Genomic DNA, 19,042 nt, shown 5'->3' with positions numbered 1-19,042 from the left:
GCCTTCCATGTATTGTGAACTGTAGTTTTCATAATCCTTTGCCTGTTGGGGGTAGGTTAGAAACATCAGGAAGGCTCCAGGAGGCCTTTTCCTGACTTGATAATAGCCTGTACTAAGCTCAGAAATAGTGCCGCTTGATAGCTGTGAAACTCTCATGCCATGAGATGGGAACAAAGACCATATCTCATGCCACCTTCAAATCAAACTTTTAGCTACTCCGCATGCCAAAAGAATTTTTTTAAGAGTGCAGATTTAAGTTGAATAGGGCACATAAGGATAATTACAGTGCAGGGCAATGAGAGTCAGCATCATAGTTAAGGGTATGAAAAGCTATGCGTTGCCCCTTAGTGCTGTAGGCATATACTTATTTCTGAGGCTGATGATACCCGTCTTGAACATGGTAGCCTGGCAGGTAGGCTGCTGGGTACAGAGAAACAAAAATAAAATTGGAGCAGCCCCATGACCTCTGCTGCACTCAGGGTACCTGTTGAATGACCAAGTGCTTATATATTGTTGGTGCCACATACCCCCCAAAATGAGCAAGGCTTGGACAGAACAGATAAATGCAGTCTACACCAACATAAAGATTGCACATTCCCATGCTTTTTGACCCCTTTGGGCTGAGGAACCCTCCGTGGTTAGAATAGACATGAGGAAGGATGGGATGAGCAGCCTCAATCTCCTCCTCCAGGAATTCCTAGATGTTATTGGCTTGGACTGCTGGGGTCACTTGTGTTAAAAGCAACCAAGATGCTATTGTGAAAGGAATGTGAAACTTTTCCAGGCCTTTGAATGGAAAGTCGCTTGAGCAAAAAATAAGTTTGACAATCCCTTGGCTTGCTATCATCAGTTGGGTTCACAAACTGTATTAAGTCACGTAATTGGTCTAGGTTTGACACTACAGATTAAATGACACTAACCACTGCAGTTTGTAAACTATGTTTTATGGCACCATAACTCAGATTTTGTGCCTTAAATAAACCACTAATCAGGGCTAAGGCAAATCATGCCTTCTCAATCCATTTGCCTCTTTTTAAAGCTCTTCTGTTGGCAGAAAGTCAGTATTTTTTTTCTCCAATGCAAACTGCAGTGATGAGGAAAGCTGTCTTTTTTACACTTGCTTAGTGTAAAAAACAGTCTTTGTTCTGCAGCAACTCCCCCTCAAGAGGGGGGGGCATCATGCCTATCAAGCATCAAATGTCCACACCTAACTTCTCAGCTCATTATTATTCACATAGCATAGAGGAAGGATACCAATCCTTGAAATACATTATCATGAGGAGTGTTAAATAAAATTACCTCTGCCATCCCCTACTAATTTGCATCAACAGACACAGATATAAACATTGTGCTTTATTGATATTTGTATTAAACATACACACACACACATACATACAAACTTCTGTAAGGTCTTCAGCAACAGGAAGTACCTCTGTCTGGAAAACCATCCTTTCTTTGAAAATGGTTAAATGTGTAGTCCTTGCCCAGCAAGAAATAGACCTCTAAGTCTGAGGATATATGTAATAATTCATATTCGGCTCCCAATAAAATCACAGTAATTTGGGCCCCCCAAACCTTGGAAATCTGTCACCTTGTTAGATTTTTGAATCAGCACTGCTTTGATAGGGAAGCAGAAAGTTGTGGTGCCCTGTAAATCCTTCTAAACATAACTCCGCATGTGACCCGTCCCTGTTTCTATTCTTGCAGTTTGCTTCCATCTTGGCACAGGAAAGAACTCCCATCATCATAGCCAGTGACAATAGAGACAGTGCATATTTGTTTGTTTGTTTGCTTGCTTTTAAAACAACACTATTATTCCTTGTTACTCTGAAGCTGGAACATTGTACTGAGCGATTCAAAGTGTGCCAACATTTGGATTCCTTCCAATTTGGTTTAAAATAAAAAAAGACAAAAACCTTCATTTCACCAGTTACAAAGCAAGGCAGAAGTAAAACAAAGCAATCCAACATGAGTTTTATGACAAACAATATACAGAATAGGGAAACATTAAAAGTGGTACTTTTATCCTACAAAAACAATTGTTCTAATGAGTTGCTTTCATGTTTTTATTTTCGCCATAGCCTGAAACAATTGGCATCTACTTGTACCTCAATGAAAGCCTTATCTCTGATGTTGGCTGTTGTTTATATGGCACCAATGCGTAACTGAAGAGAAAAGCAACAGCATCTGAAGTAAGTGTAGGGATTAGCGCACCTTCATTTCAAAATCCCAGCAACATGGATCCCTTTATTTTAATTCTCTCCTTAAAGTGAGGGTGGGTCAAACTTCTTTCCTACAAATAAAACCATTAAAACCAAATAAATGTGCCAAAACTATGGTTGTAGGGTTCCACAAAATAAAATACAGCATTTCAGTAAATGTGATTAGTAAATGCTGTAAGTGAAGGGAGGACTAACAATTGGGAATATTTTCTTCCTCTCAACGTCAACCCTAATATGGATAAAAGAAATTCTCGGGGGTGAAACTCTCATAGATTTGCTAGATTTGAAAGTGTCCTACGTAGTTCTTCATTCTGTTACGGATTTGATCTGTAGCAAAGTGATGGTGATAGTAATTAGGGATCATCCTTCATGCTAAGTAATAATATTGTTTGCCTAATTTGGGGTTTGTATGAGTGAACCCAGTCAATTGGGACTTGTTAAACAAAGCATAGAAGAGCACTGACCCTAGTCGCTATTTATTTTTATGCTGTGAAAGCTTTAGCTAATGTTTCTTCATAATGATCTCTATCGTAAGTATAAGTAGTGCACACCAAACAATTTGGTTTTTTGCCAGGGATATTCTGGAACAAAAAATAAATAAATTGGATTGCAGCCTTTGGAGACAGTCTGGAAATCCAAACAGTAACATATTGGTTTATGCTAATATACAGAGAGCCACTTTGGTCTAGTCACGAGGCACCAAGACCAGAAAACTGAGTTCTAGTCCCACCTCAGGCACGAAAGCTGGATGAATGACTTCGAGCCAGTCACTCTCTGTCAGCCCAAAACCTCAGGCTTGGGAACAGCTCAGTTTCTGTCACAACCAATGGATCAACATTCAGTTGATCTGAAAAAAGTAGACTTTGCACTCCTGGGAAAACTCTAGGGAAAAATATGAATCACATCAAATTTTAGCATACCTATGTCTACAAGAATATTATCTTGATTTTTGCTTCTTTACACTTGCAGGTATCCAGGCCCAAATAATTCAAAACCAGAACTTGTTAAAATTGCTTTTCTAATTTCAATTTTGTTGTATGGGAATTTTTCCTTCAAAATTCACTGGATTCAGGGGTGGAGGTGGGGCGTTCTTGAAGGAACATGCACTAATTTGTCTAATCAAAATTTAAAAAATATTTCTAATGAGCATCTGGTCTAGAGGTCTGTGATCTTCTGGAAGAATAGAAAGTAGCTTTGGAAAAAAAGCTGAAAAAAACTTTCTGGCTCAAAAATCAAGCCAAGAATTTTTTTGCAATTACACACAGCACTGGTGGATTTTGATTTTAGAATATAGCAAATCTATGTTTGTTTCTCCAAAGTAAATTCTACTCTCTTCATCTGGGCTTACTCCATTATTTTTCTTTTACCCAGATTCGTTCTGCTATGAAGGGCAGAAGGAATGGGAAAAGCTGTGTTTGTTTAATGAACAAGGAGAACAAATTTATATTTTCCATTTCCTCAAAGATTTCGTTTCAATGAATTTCTATCTCAGTCCAGTCACAAAGCAAGATATCTTATGCAGTTTACTCACTAGAGGGCAGCCTACTAGCGTCCATAGCATCCTTCTCTTCTATGGCTGTCTAGCATTTCTAATTGGCAGGAGCTAGAATGAATTGGGCGGTTTACAGCCCTTCAGGTATGACTATACCTTAAGGAATTCTGATCTGGGCAGGAACAGAACTGATTTGTTCAATCAGCATTTTGTGTTTCTCAAAATCAGCAGTAGCAAAATATCACTAACGGCCCAGAATCCCTTGAAACTCAAGGTCAGTTTAAATCCAACTGAGTTCAACCATCAATTCAAGAATGTACACTTGAAAATACACCATCATGGTTGCAACCTGGCTCTCGTGGGCAAAGAATCGAATTTCTTTTTATATCACAGTCTTTTTTTTTTTCTTCACTCAATGTGATTCAGAGGGGGGGGGAAATAGCTTGGCTGGCAACCATCAAAGCAGACTGATTGCATGCACACACACACACACACACATACAGGTTTTCTGAAATATCCACTGACATTTTACTCAGACATTGGCAATTCCAAGGAGTACCCGGGGACCAGCAGGATGGCTCTAAAACAATATGGATAATTGCTCTGACTATAACAATGCTGCACGGTAAATTCTGCACTAGGCTACAATAGTGACCAATTACAGAAGAGAGGAACATGCTGTTCAAACTGTGCAGAAGCCATCAAGGTTTTTTTGTTTTTTGTTTTTAAAGCAAATCACAGGCTTTGCCTCTCCCAAATTGGGATGGAATTTTGCTTTTTCTAACTGCCTATTTATTTGGTGGAATCCGGAACACCTGAGCTATGTCAAGGTTGTATATTCTGTAATAAGCCCTCAGGATAGGGAGGAGTGATGGTGAGAAAAGGGGGGAAAATTGTTCCCATATCATGCTCTTGTATACATGAGCTTGACTCAAAAGAATTATAATAATGCCATAAAGCTCAGTGTGTTTTTATGCCCTTTCAAACAAAAGTACATTAGTTAACTTCAGGAATAAGGAGATCTCCCTCCCTCCTGCTATCAATTTTTTTGTAGGAAGGATTAAGTTGCTGCTGGTCTCTTTCCTTGGTCCCTAATCTGGCAAACATCCCCATATTCCTTTCTAGCAAAGGAGGAAATATAAAATTTACTGCGTTTCCAAAAAAAAACCCCAAAAAGTCTCTGCCTCTGGCATCTTCTACATAGGACCATAGAAAGATTCCTTCCTCCCATTTCCTTATAACAGCTGGCACTCTCTCCTGATTGCTTGTGGTTTGGAGGTATTGGAGATTATTGCTGAATCGTCCACAATCAAGAAAGAAGAATATTTAAAGTTGCTTTTAATCGTGAACATCTAAATGCCCAAAGTGGAAATTGGCCTCCTGCATGTTCAGGCTTTGTTCATATCCACTCTTCTCATTATAATATGGGGATTCCTAACAGCAAAACATCACTACATAGGCAGAACCAAGAGTGCCAAAGGTCTTATTGAGAGGTAGGAGCAAAAACCTAGTCATCTCATAGCCCACGCATGGCCATATTGGCTTCTTCAGTGAGGTTGCTTGTCACAAGTTCTGAGAGAAAAAGTACCATTATCCTTCATATCCACCCTGAGGATTAATCAACTCCTCTACTGTTATACATATTACTAGAGGAATATATAACACGTGTCGGCCTCCTTTTTCTCAAGAAGTTTGTCCCTTCAGCCTTATGGCCAACTGTAAGGCTCAGCACATGCTTGGTTCATGATTAAGGCCCCTCTGCTTGTAATGGACAGAGGGTTGTCACAGAGCGCAACTCTTCCCTAGGCAGCCGAGAAGGCTGGCTGTATCTGAGCTGCTTCCAGTGTCGTCCATCTGTGGTCAGAGCACTTTGGTTTGAAGCAGCTGTTAGCAAGTCTCTTTCAAACCCCTACACTGCAAAAAGTAGGCATCCCTCCGTTTGCATACAGGAATGGATTCCAGTTTGAACTGTGCTTCCTCAACTGGTCCTATTTGTCTTGCAGGTCCAGAGCCTTCGAACCGAAGAAACCCAATCGAAGACAGCTGTTGATGCACAGTGCAAGACGGGGAAAACTGCAAGGCAGTTGTTCTTCAGAAGCTCATCATCCGTCTAGATACATTTGCTAACTATGGTCAACATCACAGAGGCTTTGCAGATGAATAGAAGTTTGCCTTTGCAGTTCACAATAAAGTGAACTGCATAAAGTGTGATTGCGTTAAGGGTTTTTTAGCTGCCCGTGAAGTCAGAAAAAGCTTCCCGCCCCCAGCTATGTCCTCTGACCATCAACTTTGCTGAACATCCGGCTGTGCCAGTAATCCGGATTATCGAAGGCACAATCTGAGGAGTCCAGTGTGCGCAAGGGTTTCATGAAACCGTTCTTGGGACAGGGTGGACTCTCGCAGCCAAGATACTGGACTGGGGGCAACACAGCACCCATTTCCTCATATCCCTGCTCATCTGGGGAGCTCTGGGTGATGCCAGAATCCATATCGGTATAGTCTCCCTGAGAACTGCGGATGCTACTCAGGGACTTGCTAAGTTTGGGCTGTTTGTTCATATACTCGTAGTCCTCTTCCTCGTCTTCATCCTCCCTGCAAGGTGTAGTCAATTGGGAGCTTGGCACACTGCCCAAAGAGGCACTCAGCTCTGAGCCAAGATCCATATACTCATAGCCAAGCTCCTCCAAAGAGGCTGGCCGGGGTTGTGAGGATTGTGGAGTACGCCGGTTCATGTACTCATACTCTTCCTCCACTTCGTGGACAGGGATGGAGCCACGCATCAGCGAAGCGGTAATGCCAGCAGCACGCTCTGTACCAAAAAATAAAGACAAAGGTTTTTTCATTCTGTGGTCACCTAGAACAAGAAACAACCATTGCTAAGGTTGAGACAAGAATCCCCCTGAAATTGGGATACATCTGTGCAGTAAGTAAATTCAGCACTGTAGTCCATTCTGCTTCTAGGAACTATGGAAAGGGGGGCGGGGAGAGAATCTATGGAAACTGTCTAGTGTTGCCTTGTGTGAAAGCAGGTAGGGTTGCACTCAGTGGTGAAATGTAAAATTTGTTACTACCAGTTCTGAGGGTGTGGCTTGGTGGGGGAGGGTTTAATGTGACTAGGTGGGCGTGGCCAACTTTTTTTTTTTTTTTACTTTTAAAAGCATTTTTTCTACAACCTCTTCAGCCAAAGAGGTTGTAAAAAAATGCTTTTAAAAGCCTCTGACGATCAGGCAACTCAGCTAGGATCGTCAGAGGCTTTTAAAAGCATTTTTTTCTATAACTTCTTCGGTCATCGCTACCAGATCGGGCAATCCGGTCCGAACTGGGAGCATTTCACCCCTGGTTACGTTTATATTGACTCTTCTGTATTCTAAGGGTTAAGGTGAGAAATAACAAAAAGACAACCTCAGGTGCAATGTTTCAAAACTGAGTTGACTACAGAGAGTGAGATCATGGAAGCTGTACCTGCAACTCCATTATAGGGCCATGCCAGTTTCAAAATCTGGGATAATTCCATTGCTATGAGGAGTGGGGGAAGGGAGGAAGAGAAGGAAAGAAATAGCAGCAATTGCCTTGAATCATAGCTTTTGTTTATTTCAGTGTGGCTGTCTTCACTTCAGAGTAAGTAAGTCAAAGTTATTAGGTAGGGCCAATTATTGGCCAACAACTGGAGCAAGTCAAGGTGAAAAGAGAGCCAAGGCTATCTCTATAGGGCAGATCTGATAATAACCCTGGTTTCTCCATCATGGGATGGGTACATCCAATTCTTTATAGAGGAGAAGGGCACGAACTACATCTCATTTCCCTGCAGGGCCATTTCTATGCTGCTCTTACCTCTGCCATTTCGATCTGGCATAACGTAGCCGTTGGCATCCTCCTCTCCGTCAGCATTGCCAACGGGCAGCATGAGACTTTCCCGCTGAGAGAGGTAAGCGCTGTCTCCCCGGGATTGCAGGCTGCGGCATAAGCTTCCAGACAGTGACAGATCCTCCGTGAGGTCATAATCTGAGGTTGTGCCTCGTCCTTCAGAGGACTCCGATATAGTACGGCCCATCGATTCCTGCCTTATGCGCAAAGTCTGCCGGGAGCCGAGTCCCATTCCCTGGATCCAAAAGGGAAATCAGAAATCAGATAATGATAAAAGATTTACTGAGGCCTGGAAGGCTCCCATTTTCTCTGATTACTAAAAGCGGTAATGATACCCTACAAATGACTATTTCCAAAATTCTACAGCCCGCTTCATCACGGATGAGAATTCTGGAAGTTGAATTCCACACATCCAGAGGATATCTAGGCTGGACAATGCTGTCCCAAAGTTTTAAACATACAGAGTTATTCAGTCGTGCTCTACAGTAGACCTGCCCAATTTGAAACCACCCAAGAAATCTGAGACCTTTGGTTGTCAATGGTAGTCCATCAGAAGCTCAGAAACTAAAAATCAGGAAATTTGTCAAGGGCCTAACACGTACAAATACATGGCTAGTGACATTCAGAAGTCACAAATTATGAGGAATGGCCAAGGGGGGGATAGCCTTTATCTGGAAGGTCTCTACCTGAGCTTCTTTAATAGTAGACACCAGACCTTCTAACGTAGCATTCTCCAACCTGACACAATCCAGATATTTTGGAGCAAAGCTCCCATATTTCCTTATTACCATAACCCAATACTTGCACTATCTGGAAATAATAGTGCGACTCACTTAGAGATGCATTAGGAAAAGCTAAGATAAATTTTCTGAAGAGCATTAAGGCTTTCCCTTTCCCGCCACCAATAATAACACCCTCCTAATTCACTGCCTCCCTCCCCCCCTACTAGTGGTGGACCTATAGTGGCTTATTATACTCCAGCTTTTTTTCTCCGTACAAACTTAGAAGAAATCCGTACCTGCCGACTTCCACTGAGGCTGCTTTGATTCATGGGGATGTATCCAGCAGAGGAGTTCAGAAGATTTGGAGGCTGGAGTAGATTTGTTTGAAAAAAGAAACACTCAGTGTTGAATATCAATTGTGGGTTTTTTTCCCCTTAATATATACATTGAATGGTTTTATTCTGCTTTCAATGAAGGTTTTCAATTATAATATTATATAATGAGACAAGAATTAACATTTGTTAACCTTTGTTTACAAATGCGTCTTAATCCTACATCTGTACATTCTCCCCTGAGGAACGCAGTTACCAAACTCTAGTTGGTAGAGGCTGTAGGAAGTGCAGAGGAAGAGGAATACTGCATGTTCCATTCTCTGGGATTGCACCGACTGGAAGCCCACCCTTAAACCTCAGCAGCAAAGGGAGTCTAGCGGCAGCTCCTCCAGCTGCACCGGTCTCCAGGCTAACACTCTGCTGAGGATCCAGGTTGACTCTCTGGCAGTTTCTAGAGAGCCCCAGTTTCCCATTGAAGACCTGATAGAATCAGTTACAGCTCTTCCTGCCTATCCCTAGGTTGCCTCTGGACCATTTTGCTGTGTATTAGGCCATCTTACATTTGTCTGTTTTTTAAGTGGGAGAAATAAAGGTAATAGCAATCGCACTTAGACTTATATACCACTTCACAATGCTTTATAGCCCTCTCTAAGTGGCTTACAAAGTCAGCATATTGCCCCCAACAATCTGGCTCCTCATTTTACCAACCTCAGAAGGATCGAATGCTGAGTCAACCTTGAGCTGATGAAGATCAAACTCCTGGCAGTCGGCAGAATTAGCCTGCAATACTGCATTCTAACCAATGTGACTCTAATAAGGTAGTATTGAAAGCAAAGCTTCTTCCAATCAGCTAGAGCAGCAGCCCTCAACCTTTTGGGCACCAGGGACCCGTTCCATTGAGGGTTTTTTTCCACAGACTGGAAGGGGCGTGGTTTCATGTGCTGCCTGCATCCCACGGATGGGGCTTTGCTTGTTTGCATGGACCAATTTCTGGCATGCCGCGGACAGGTGCCAGTCCAGGGACCGGGCATTGGGGACCCCTGAGATAGAGCAGCAGAACACTGAAAGGCCAGTGTTCTCCCAAGTAAAACAGACCCTTCTGGCGTAGTCCTCTAATTAATCGCCCAACGTCAGAAATCTCACTTGTCCCAAACAGTACGGATATACATTTGTGATAGTCTAAGTGTAAATCTAATAAATTATTCTACAGCTTCGGCCCCAACTTTCCGATTCTGTTCTAAAGTAGCCGTGAGGAGCAGGGTCACACAGACTATGGTAAGGGAGAACCTTCTTACCCGCGTGAAGTCCACCCATTGCCGAGAGGCAAAAAGATTGTGAAGTTCCTCCTCCTCCAACTCAGATTCCATCTCCAGTGTCTCCATCTCATCTAATTCCTTTTCGCTGAGTGAAGGTGGCTCTACTGGAGATAACGTCCCGCTTTCTCTCTGTGGGGAAGGCCAAGAATTGCCTTTTAACATTATTTCGGGAGAAGGGCGGTATATAAAATAAATAAAATAAATAAATAAATTTCAAACTTCTTAATACAGCTGGTTGAGGATTGTCATTAAACATCACTGAGAAGAACATCGTGAGAACAGAACATTTCATCTCAGGATAAGAGGCCTCTGTGTAGAACTGAAGAAAGGGAAGGAATAGGCCTCCAATTATCCTGGAAGTCCATTCTACGCTCCCTTCAGGTCTTGGTTTCTATAACATCCAGGCACGATGAGAAAGAAGATCCAAACTGCATAGGGATGAACTGCAACCAAAATTACCTTCTCTCCTACTAACAGATGTCAAACTTGTGGCCTGTGGGCCAGATGCGTCTCACACTGGCCACACTTACCTCAGTTTAACAAAGGGGGGGAAGTCACGATACATCATGTGACGACAATGTGACACCATGAGTTCAACACCCCTGTCTTACTATATCAAGCAATATACTATGGCCGTGATGGTGAACCTATGGCACGTGTGCCACAGGTGGCACGCAGAGCCATATTGGTGGGCACGCGAGCTCAGCTCTGGTGAACATGTACATGCCGGTCAGCTGATTTTTGGGCCTTCTGGGCCCACTGGAAGTTGGCAAACAGGCTGTTTCCAGCCTCCCCAGGCTCCTAAAAAGGCCTGGGGAGGGCGAAAAACGGGCCTACCGGGCCCACTGTGCCATCATATGCCAAAAGTGGAGAAAGCACCGGGGGGGGGGGTGTCGTGCACATATGCATGGGGGCGGGGCGCATAGAATTATGGGTGTGGGCACGCGCGCACCCGCTCCCCCCACTTTTGGCACACGATGGCAAAAAGGTTAGCCATCACTGTACTATGGAATCATACCTGTGTTTCAAGCAGGTTCCATGGTGAGCCTTGGGATTTTAAAGGCCTCTTATGCCATGCCAAAGGGCTCGGCTATGAGATGAGAACTTATGAGACTACTCTGATTAATGGGACATAGCCACTTTCTGATAAGGTAACTGACATAGGAAATGTTTTATTATGCAACAGTGTATTTCCTTTAAGGAAAATTTTTATTTTTTTATAAGTCCCAGCATGCCACACCCAACTTCCTGCCTACGTCTCACACAAACTATCTTTCCATTTGCCTATCTTGGAAAAGTGAAACATGACCAGGTGCTGTCTAATAAGCAGGATGTAACTACTGACCAACTAGGACTGCAGAAGAAAAGCATGAGGACATCTCATGGATGTAACAAATGCATGCTTAACCAAACCGTTGAGTATTTAACACCTGTAAGGTCCCCATTAGTTTAATGTGTAACTTTAACTGGGAAAGGAATTCAACAACAACTGACCTTAATTACTAGGTAGCGAGGAGGGTCACGGGCCATTCGTGTGAACTCATTGGCTAGCTCTTTGAAGGTGGGACGAATGTTCTCATCAATCATCCAGCCTGTAAGGTTAGAAAAGGCAAAAAAAAAAAAAAAATTCAAATAAGCACCAAATACCACATCTCCTATAGTTTAGGACAGAGGTGGGGGATGGTCCCTTTATGACTTGTGGACTTCAATGCTGGCTCAAGAATTCTGGGAGCTGAACTCCACAGGTCATAAAAGGGCCATATGTCTATGGAGATTCTCAGTCATCCAGGTCATGGTTGTCCCAGAGCTGAAGAAGCTTCTTGAATGAGAAGCAAAACATCTTCAAAGAAAAAACAGAAAGTCCAGTTGCCTCTTGAAAAAAAGCACTTTTGGGCAAAAGGGCCATAGATCTCCACCCTAGGTTTAGGGCGGGGGTCAGCAACCCTCTGCTGCGGCTCCCTGTCGCTGGTCGGCTCCACAATTGATAGGACTTTCGGTTAGGACAGGTAGAGGAAAAAGGATGCCACTCTAGGAGGAGATTCTATGGTGGGGGAACTGGACTTCTGGTCGGCAGAGGAAAAAGGACGCCACGCTAGGAGGAGACCCTATAGTGGGGGGAACAGGACTTACGGTCGGCTCCATAATTCAATGGGGGGCTTCCGGTTAGGACTTTTGTGGCTCTTTGAGTGTTTAAGGTTGCCGATCCCTGGTTTAGGGTAACATCATAAAGCCTATGGTTCTTGATTAGTTAATGAATGAACATTATTTTCGAACACGGGTGTCAAACTTGATTGTGTCACGTGACGTATCACAATATATCACAATTTATTTTTTTTTGCCTTTGTGGAGCCGGGGTGGGCGTGGCCTGCATGTGATGCACCTGGCCCACAAGCTGCCAGTTTGACACCCCTATTTTAGAAGGTGTTAGTGAAGCAGGAGTATAAAAAATATATATACATACATTTTACCATCACCATGTAGACATCAATGGTGCAGATCTGGGGTTGTGAGAGGCGTTCTCCCTTTTCCAGTAGGTCAGGAACTTCTGAAAGGTGGATTCCAGCATAAGGTTCGCCTCCAAAAGTCATCATCTCCCACAATGTAACTCCTGTTAGGGTGAAAAATGTGAGTGGATAGGTCAGACTAGATGTTGCATGGTTAGCTGAACAGCTACCTGTAATATATGAGTAAATAGAGTTCTATTTTTTTCCATCCAAGTTCACAACTCTCCTGAAATCTATCCATGGAACCCCTAGGTTAGAAAGCCTTTTTAAACTTTAGAACAGGGGTCTCCAACCTTGGCAACTTTAAGACTTGTGGACTTCAACTCCCAGAGTTCCTCAGCCAGCTTCTGGGAGTTGAAGTCCACAAGTCTTAAAGTTGCCAAGGTTGGAGACCCCTGCTTTAGAACATGAAACGAGAAAGTCTCCTGGCACCCCCAACATTGTATGTAGACAGTTCTTCTGTCTAAGCCAGAAGACCTCCACAACCTCAGAAGCAGAGCTGATTACAGGTAGTCCTTGACTTACAATAGTTCATTTAGTGATCATTCAAAGTTACAACGGCACTGAAAAAAGTGACTTATGACTGTTTTTCACGCTTACAACCATTGTAGCATCCCCATGGCCATGTGATCCAAACTCAGATGCTTGGCATCTGACTGATATTTATGACAGTTGCAGTGTCCCGGGGTCATGTGATCTTCCCTTTTGCGACCTTCTGACAAGCAAAGTCAGATTCCCTTAACAACCGTGTTACTAACTTAAACAACTGCAATGATTCACTTAGCAACTGTGGCAAGAAAGGTTGCAAAACGGGGCAAAAGTCACTTAACAAATTTTAGCAATAGAAATGTTGGGCTCAACTGTGGTCGTAAGTCGAGGACTACCTGTATTGCCGTGAGTGGGGAACCACTATTCGGCAAGCAGCAGTACTTAATAACTTAGCACAAAGATTCCTAAAAAGCAAGAGGGATGTTGTCAGGGGGACTAAAACAGTTGCCAAGAGTGTGGGCAGATTGTTCCTGCTTTCTTCTCATTTACTGCATGTTTTGACCTGGAAGGAGGAAAATTATAGACTACAGATCCCTTTTCCCCATGCAGGAGGAGGACAAGCACTTCACAGTTCTTAAGCTGATGATTACTGATAAAAATATTTAGAGTATCTCTGAGTTCTTACTGGAGGATCATTTCACCAAAGATCTCAAAGTATCTTAAAGCATAATGAAGGCAGGTCTACTATGGCTGTTGGGAATCACCCTTGATCTGATTTAAATAATTCAACAACATGAGTCAGTTCAAACCATGAAATCTGAAGAGCGTTCGGAAGCTATAGCTGGCACAGACTGCGGTGGTGGCATGGGCAGTGCTTAGGGCCTCTAGAATGGTCCGTGTTATTTCGCGAGCTGCACGGGTTTGCCTGTTTGCTTCCGGGTGCAATTCAAGGTGTCGCTCATCACCTATAAAGCCCTGCATGGCATAGGATCCAGGCTACTTGTCTCACCCCGATGAGACTAGCCTGCCCCACCCTTGCTGGCAGAGGGGGCACACTGCAGATCCTGTCAGCCAAAGAATTTTGGCTAGCAGGATCCAAGAGAAGAGCTTTCTCTGCCATGGCTCCTGCTCTCTGGAACATTCCATCTCCTGAGGTGAAACCAAGAAAGAGCCTTGGTGGCTCAGCAGACTAAAGTGCTATTAAATAGCACCAGCTACCTGCAATTACTGCAAGTTCAAATCTCACCAGGCTCAAGGTTGACTCAGCCTTCCATCCTTTCGAGGTAGGTAAAATGAGGACCCGGATTGTGGGGGCAATAAGCTGACTTTGTATAAAAAAGAACACCACTTAGGGTGGGCCGAAAGCCCTACTAAGCAGGTATATACAAAAGTATTGCTTTTGCTTAACACATTGTAAGCCGCCCTGAGTCTCTGGAGAAGGGCGGCATATAAATCGAACCAATAAATAAATAAAATAAATAAATTGACTCCCAACCTTCTGACTTTTCGTAAAAGCCTTAAAATCTGACTCTGCCAGACGGCTTCAGGACCCAATTGGGGAGCTTCGTACAGGAGGAGGTTGACTAATGAAAACTTAATCTCCCTCCTACTTCCCCATGTCTAGTCCGGCTCTCTCTTTTCCATCTTGTGTTAATGATTTTATCTGCTGTGTCATTTTTGTAATTGACGATTGTATAGGTAGTTCTTGACTTACGACCATAATTGAGCCCAAAACTTCTGTTGCTAAACGAAACATTTGTTAAATGAATTTTGCCCTATTTTACAACCTGTCTTGCCACTGTTGTTAAGTGAATCACTGCAGTTGTTAAGTTAGTAACATGATTGTTAAGTGAATCTGGTTTCCCCATTCACTTTGCTTGTCAGAAGGTCGCAAAAGGTGGTCACATCACCCCGGGACATGGCAACCGTCATAAATTTGAGTCAGTTGCCAAGCATCTGAATTTTTATCAGATGACCACAGGGATGCTGCAACAGTTGTAAGTGTGAAAAATGGTCATAAGTCACTTTTTTCAGTGCCATTGTATCTTCGAATGGTCACTAAACGAACTGTTGTAAGTTGAGGACTATCTGTAAGGTCTTCTAATGTTTTGATGTTGTAAACTGCCCAGTCATTGGATATGAGATGGGCGGCAAATAAATTTTATAATTAAATAAATAAAAATAAGTAAATAAAATCGTCAGATTGAGCTAATTTGATTAAACTAGTCAATTCGATAGCATTCACTTCAATTTAGTTCAACACATTTATTTTAAGATTCAGTTTGAAAAGATCTTCAACTGAAATCTTTAAATTCAATCTTTAAATGTAATATTTCAAAGCCCGAATTTGTCTCTCTGTCTTGAAATGCTTGTTTTGTCATTAGAGATGAATATGAAGTTCAAGAAAGTAAACCAAGCTATAACTAAGCAAGATCAAGTAAAACAAAAGTACCAATAAGAGTAAAATATCTGTAGCTCAGGAATGAAATGAGGGGTCCTTGGTGCCTTCTGATCTTGACTGTTTTCTTGCAGATGTTTCATTACCAAACTAGGTAACATCATCAGAGCACCAAGGATCCCTAAAAATGTCTTGATTTCTGGAAATTTACAACAGTAACCAAGATTGAGTAGCTGCAGTCAAATTCTTAATAGATGGAACAATCAGACACATACCATAACTCCACACATCACTTTGGTGTGTATATTTTCCAAAGTGTATACTCTCCAAAGCCATCCACTTTATTGGTGTCTGAAAAACATAAAGAAAGGAACATTCTAAGAACAAATTTGATCTACCTGTAGATACACATACATGGAAACACTGGTAGAAGTTTCTTCGTGGATTGAGCAATGCGATTCCCTTTCCCTTGGAAGTTTTGAAATAAAGTGGTACTTTAAATCTTAAAGGATATATTTTTGTTGAATTGTAGTTCAAAACTCCTTGGTAATAAAACCTTGACATGTCATGTATTCAATCATGAGTCTTCCAGCCAACCAAGAGTGTGAGAAGAGCACCATTCAATTGGTGTCCTGACCCATCTGACTGCTTGTGGAGCAACAAAAATCGCCACTTGGAATATAAAGATAGCTTTGCTCCAGTTTCAATGACCAAGTGCAGAGGTACAAATAATGAACTTTTCTCCCCAATGTCTGATTGTGAACTCAGGAATATCTACAGCTGTATTTAAATTGGTACAAAACACTCATGTAGAAGTGCTCTCACATACATACAAATCCATCCATTCATCTACTGTACCTATCTATCTATCTATCTATCTATCTATCTATCTATCTATCTTTCTCTCCCTTTCTCTCCCTTCCTTCCTTCTTCCCTCCCTTCCTTCCTTCCTTTCTCTTTCCTTGAAAGAGGTACTAACCTTAATTTCATTGTAGAAGTATTTCTTATCATCTGGGTAGAGCAAATCAGCAATGCCAAAATCTGCCACTTGTACTTGACTAGGGGATTTAACCAAAACGTTACGGGCAGCCAGGTTGCGATGTACCATGCGATGTTCTTCCAAATAGTACATACCCTGAATATTAAGAAGGAGATATCAATTTTGCCATTTCCATGAATTCCATCATCTTTACATCCCATTCCTGTATTATAGGTATTTCATTACTTTCCCATCTTCATGCATATAGAAGTCTTGAAGCAGTTACCATATACAAAACCAAACTTCCGTTAGTCTTTTCTAATTGGTTATCTATAAATCCCAAGTTAGAACAGTTCTGGTTTCAGCTGTTTATTAAACTTTAGAATTCTTTGTATCACCTATGATTTCTATCTGGATTTTGTTGTTTTTTTGCTTTTTCACAAGTCCACCATGCATGATAAAATCAGTCTTCTTATGAATGACTGTATTCCAAAGCTCAAGACAGTTGGACTCATTATGGTTGGAGCATCTGATTCATAATATTCTATGCTAACCCTGTCCTTACATGTTAGCTCAGCTCATCCTAATATAAACCAAGTATTTCATTTCATGCTCTATCTCTTCAATTGACTGTGAGTTTTGAAAAGACTGCAGATCCTGGGATCTATTAGAACTCTCATCTGTGAGGCCATCCAAGAATGTGTTGGGGAAGAGCAAAAATTGAAGGCGGTTGAACATTTGTGGAACTTATAAAAATATATTACATCATTTTAAAAAAATAAGTTTTAGGATGTACACTTAGTTCATGTTAGATTAGATCTGTTTAGGCATGTGGCTGCCCTGAATGAGTCAAAAGAGCAACCAAGAACAACACCCTTTTACACATGCATAATTGTGAGGTAAATTAAATGGAATATAAAAATGTATTTCAAGGATGTTTCTCCAACTCCACTTATGACAGTGAAAATGTAATTGTGCTTCTACAAAATATCCTGTGTCCTTAAAGTTTTGCAGTTCATCTATCCTGCAGGTGGCCCTGGTGTATATCTCATATTATACTAGAGAAGATTCCTCAATTCCTGAATTAGGATATGCCGGAAGTAGAATAGAAGGCATTCTTTCCCTCAAACAATGGGAGATCCTAACTGACCCAGAAAAGGATTCCAGCTGTTCTTGTACAAAACCTACCTTGGCAATCTGGACACACCAGTTGAGCATCAGCTGAGGGCCAATGGCATCCCTGTTTTTGCGAACGTACTCCAGCAAGGAGCCCAATGGTAGAAGCTGGGTGACAAGTTGCAGCTGAGAGCCAATGCAGATGCCCAAGAGACGGACAATATATGCATGATCCAGGCTACCGATAGCTAGCATGTGCTGCACAAAAGAAAAATAAAGGTAGCATCAGGGTAAAGCTTTGCTCGCAGCTGACATTGAATTGGGTGGTTGTAGAGAAAATAAGAGGCGGAAACATTAGATAAGTTCACACACCTTGAAATATATATTTAAAAGGTGGGATAAATAACAATTTATGTTTGACACTCCTCTCCCTTTTCCATGTTAAAATGTTTCTGATTAGGACTACAAAGAGAATGATTATGAGGGCCATAATCAGTAATTACAGATGCAAAGTCTTCAGTCTTACAGAAATACTGAGGTGTACCAATTAAAAAAAAAACAGTTGCTCAGGGATGAAGTTCACCATATCAGTATTAGCAATTCCATCACAATTAAAAGTGACCAGCAAGGTTGAATAAATATTCAGTCAAAAGCAAGCAATTCATATCCAGATGATTTCCTTGCAGGTTGAAAAACAGGAAATCCGATGCCTTTTGACATTTACTGCACTTTACCCAGAAATTTATCAGCAGATAATGATCTTATTAATTTCTTGTCTGCCTGCCTGTGCACGAGAAGGAATTTGTGGAGGCCAATCGCGCCTTCTCTGCCTGTGATCTATGTGGCACTTACATCAGTTACAGCATGGAAGGACTGTCGACCACTTGGATCCTGGATAACTTTGATGCTTACAGGGATCTTAATAGAGTCTCCTTCTGGAATCCAGACCCCCTAGAAAGAAGAAAAACTGGGGATGAGTAATTGTTTAAAATGAGGAACCATGCATAAAACAATAAATGTTGAGGAATCACTAAGTTCTTATCTATCTTATCTATCTTATCCAGTCTGTCATTCAGCAAACTCCAGGTGAAATTTTTCCTATCTGCTTCTCTTTTCAGACAAAACAAGAAACAGAGGATTCCATTAGTCTAAACTTTTAACCAAGGAGCAGCGATAGCTCCGATTTGCCCATCATCAGAATTTTTAATCACTCCATTTTAGCCAAAGCGGAAAGTCAGGGGTGCTCTTTATATAATACCCCACAGCATATTGAGCTGAGTCACTTCTCTGTTTAAGAGAGACAAATGCAATGTTACTTAGGAAACAGAAAGCAAATGTAGAAAATGAAGGATGCTTGACTTGATAAAGTACTCGTGAACTGTAGCTGATCATAAACTGAATGTAAGACAGTGGTGAGATTTAGCTGCTAAGCAAAGCAACTGCAGTTTTAGGCTGCAGCGACAAAAACATTTCAACCAAATCATGGAAACCAATCATTCCTTTTTTATTCTGCTTTGATCCGACCACAACTCAAATACAGATTTAGAACTGGGCACTGCACTTGAAGAAGTTGGCAGAGAAATTTGAAGAGATTCATAGAGGAGCAGT

At 41.9% G+C, this 19,042-nt stretch overlaps 1 protein-coding gene across 1 annotated transcript in view; it reads right to left on the bottom strand.

The window, feature by feature from the left end:
• Positions 1-1,338: 1,338 nt before the first annotated feature.
• ERBB3 (erb-b2 receptor tyrosine kinase 3) overlaps positions 1,339-19,042 on the bottom strand; it is a 107,741-nt gene continuing 90,037 nt past the window's right edge. Inside the window, exons 19-28 of the mRNA XM_034412602.3 lie at positions 18,287-18,385; positions 17,507-17,692; positions 16,319-16,474; positions 15,615-15,690; positions 12,410-12,556; positions 11,443-11,540; positions 9,928-10,077; positions 8,597-8,668; positions 7,546-7,813; positions 1,339-6,523 (exon numbers count right to left, since the gene is read on the bottom strand). Of these exons, the coding sequence (XP_034268493.2) occupies positions 5,982-6,523; positions 7,546-7,813; positions 8,597-8,668; positions 9,928-10,077; positions 11,443-11,540; positions 12,410-12,556; positions 15,615-15,690; positions 16,319-16,474; positions 17,507-17,692; positions 18,287-18,385 (1,794 nt within the window). The 3' untranslated portion in view covers positions 1,339-5,981. The remainder of the gene's footprint in view (positions 6,524-7,545; positions 7,814-8,596; positions 8,669-9,927; positions 10,078-11,442; positions 11,541-12,409; positions 12,557-15,614; positions 15,691-16,318; positions 16,475-17,506; positions 17,693-18,286; positions 18,386-19,042) is intronic.

The sequence above is a fragment of the Pantherophis guttatus genome, chromosome 2 (genome assembly GCF_059756535.1).
Source record: "Pantherophis guttatus breed Tessera chromosome 2, ASM5975653v1, whole genome shotgun sequence".
NCBI lineage: Eukaryota > Metazoa > Chordata > Lepidosauria > Squamata > Colubridae > Pantherophis > Pantherophis guttatus.
The sequence above is the reverse complement of the archived record's forward strand: the minus strand, read 5'-3'. Positions and strand labels throughout refer to the sequence as shown.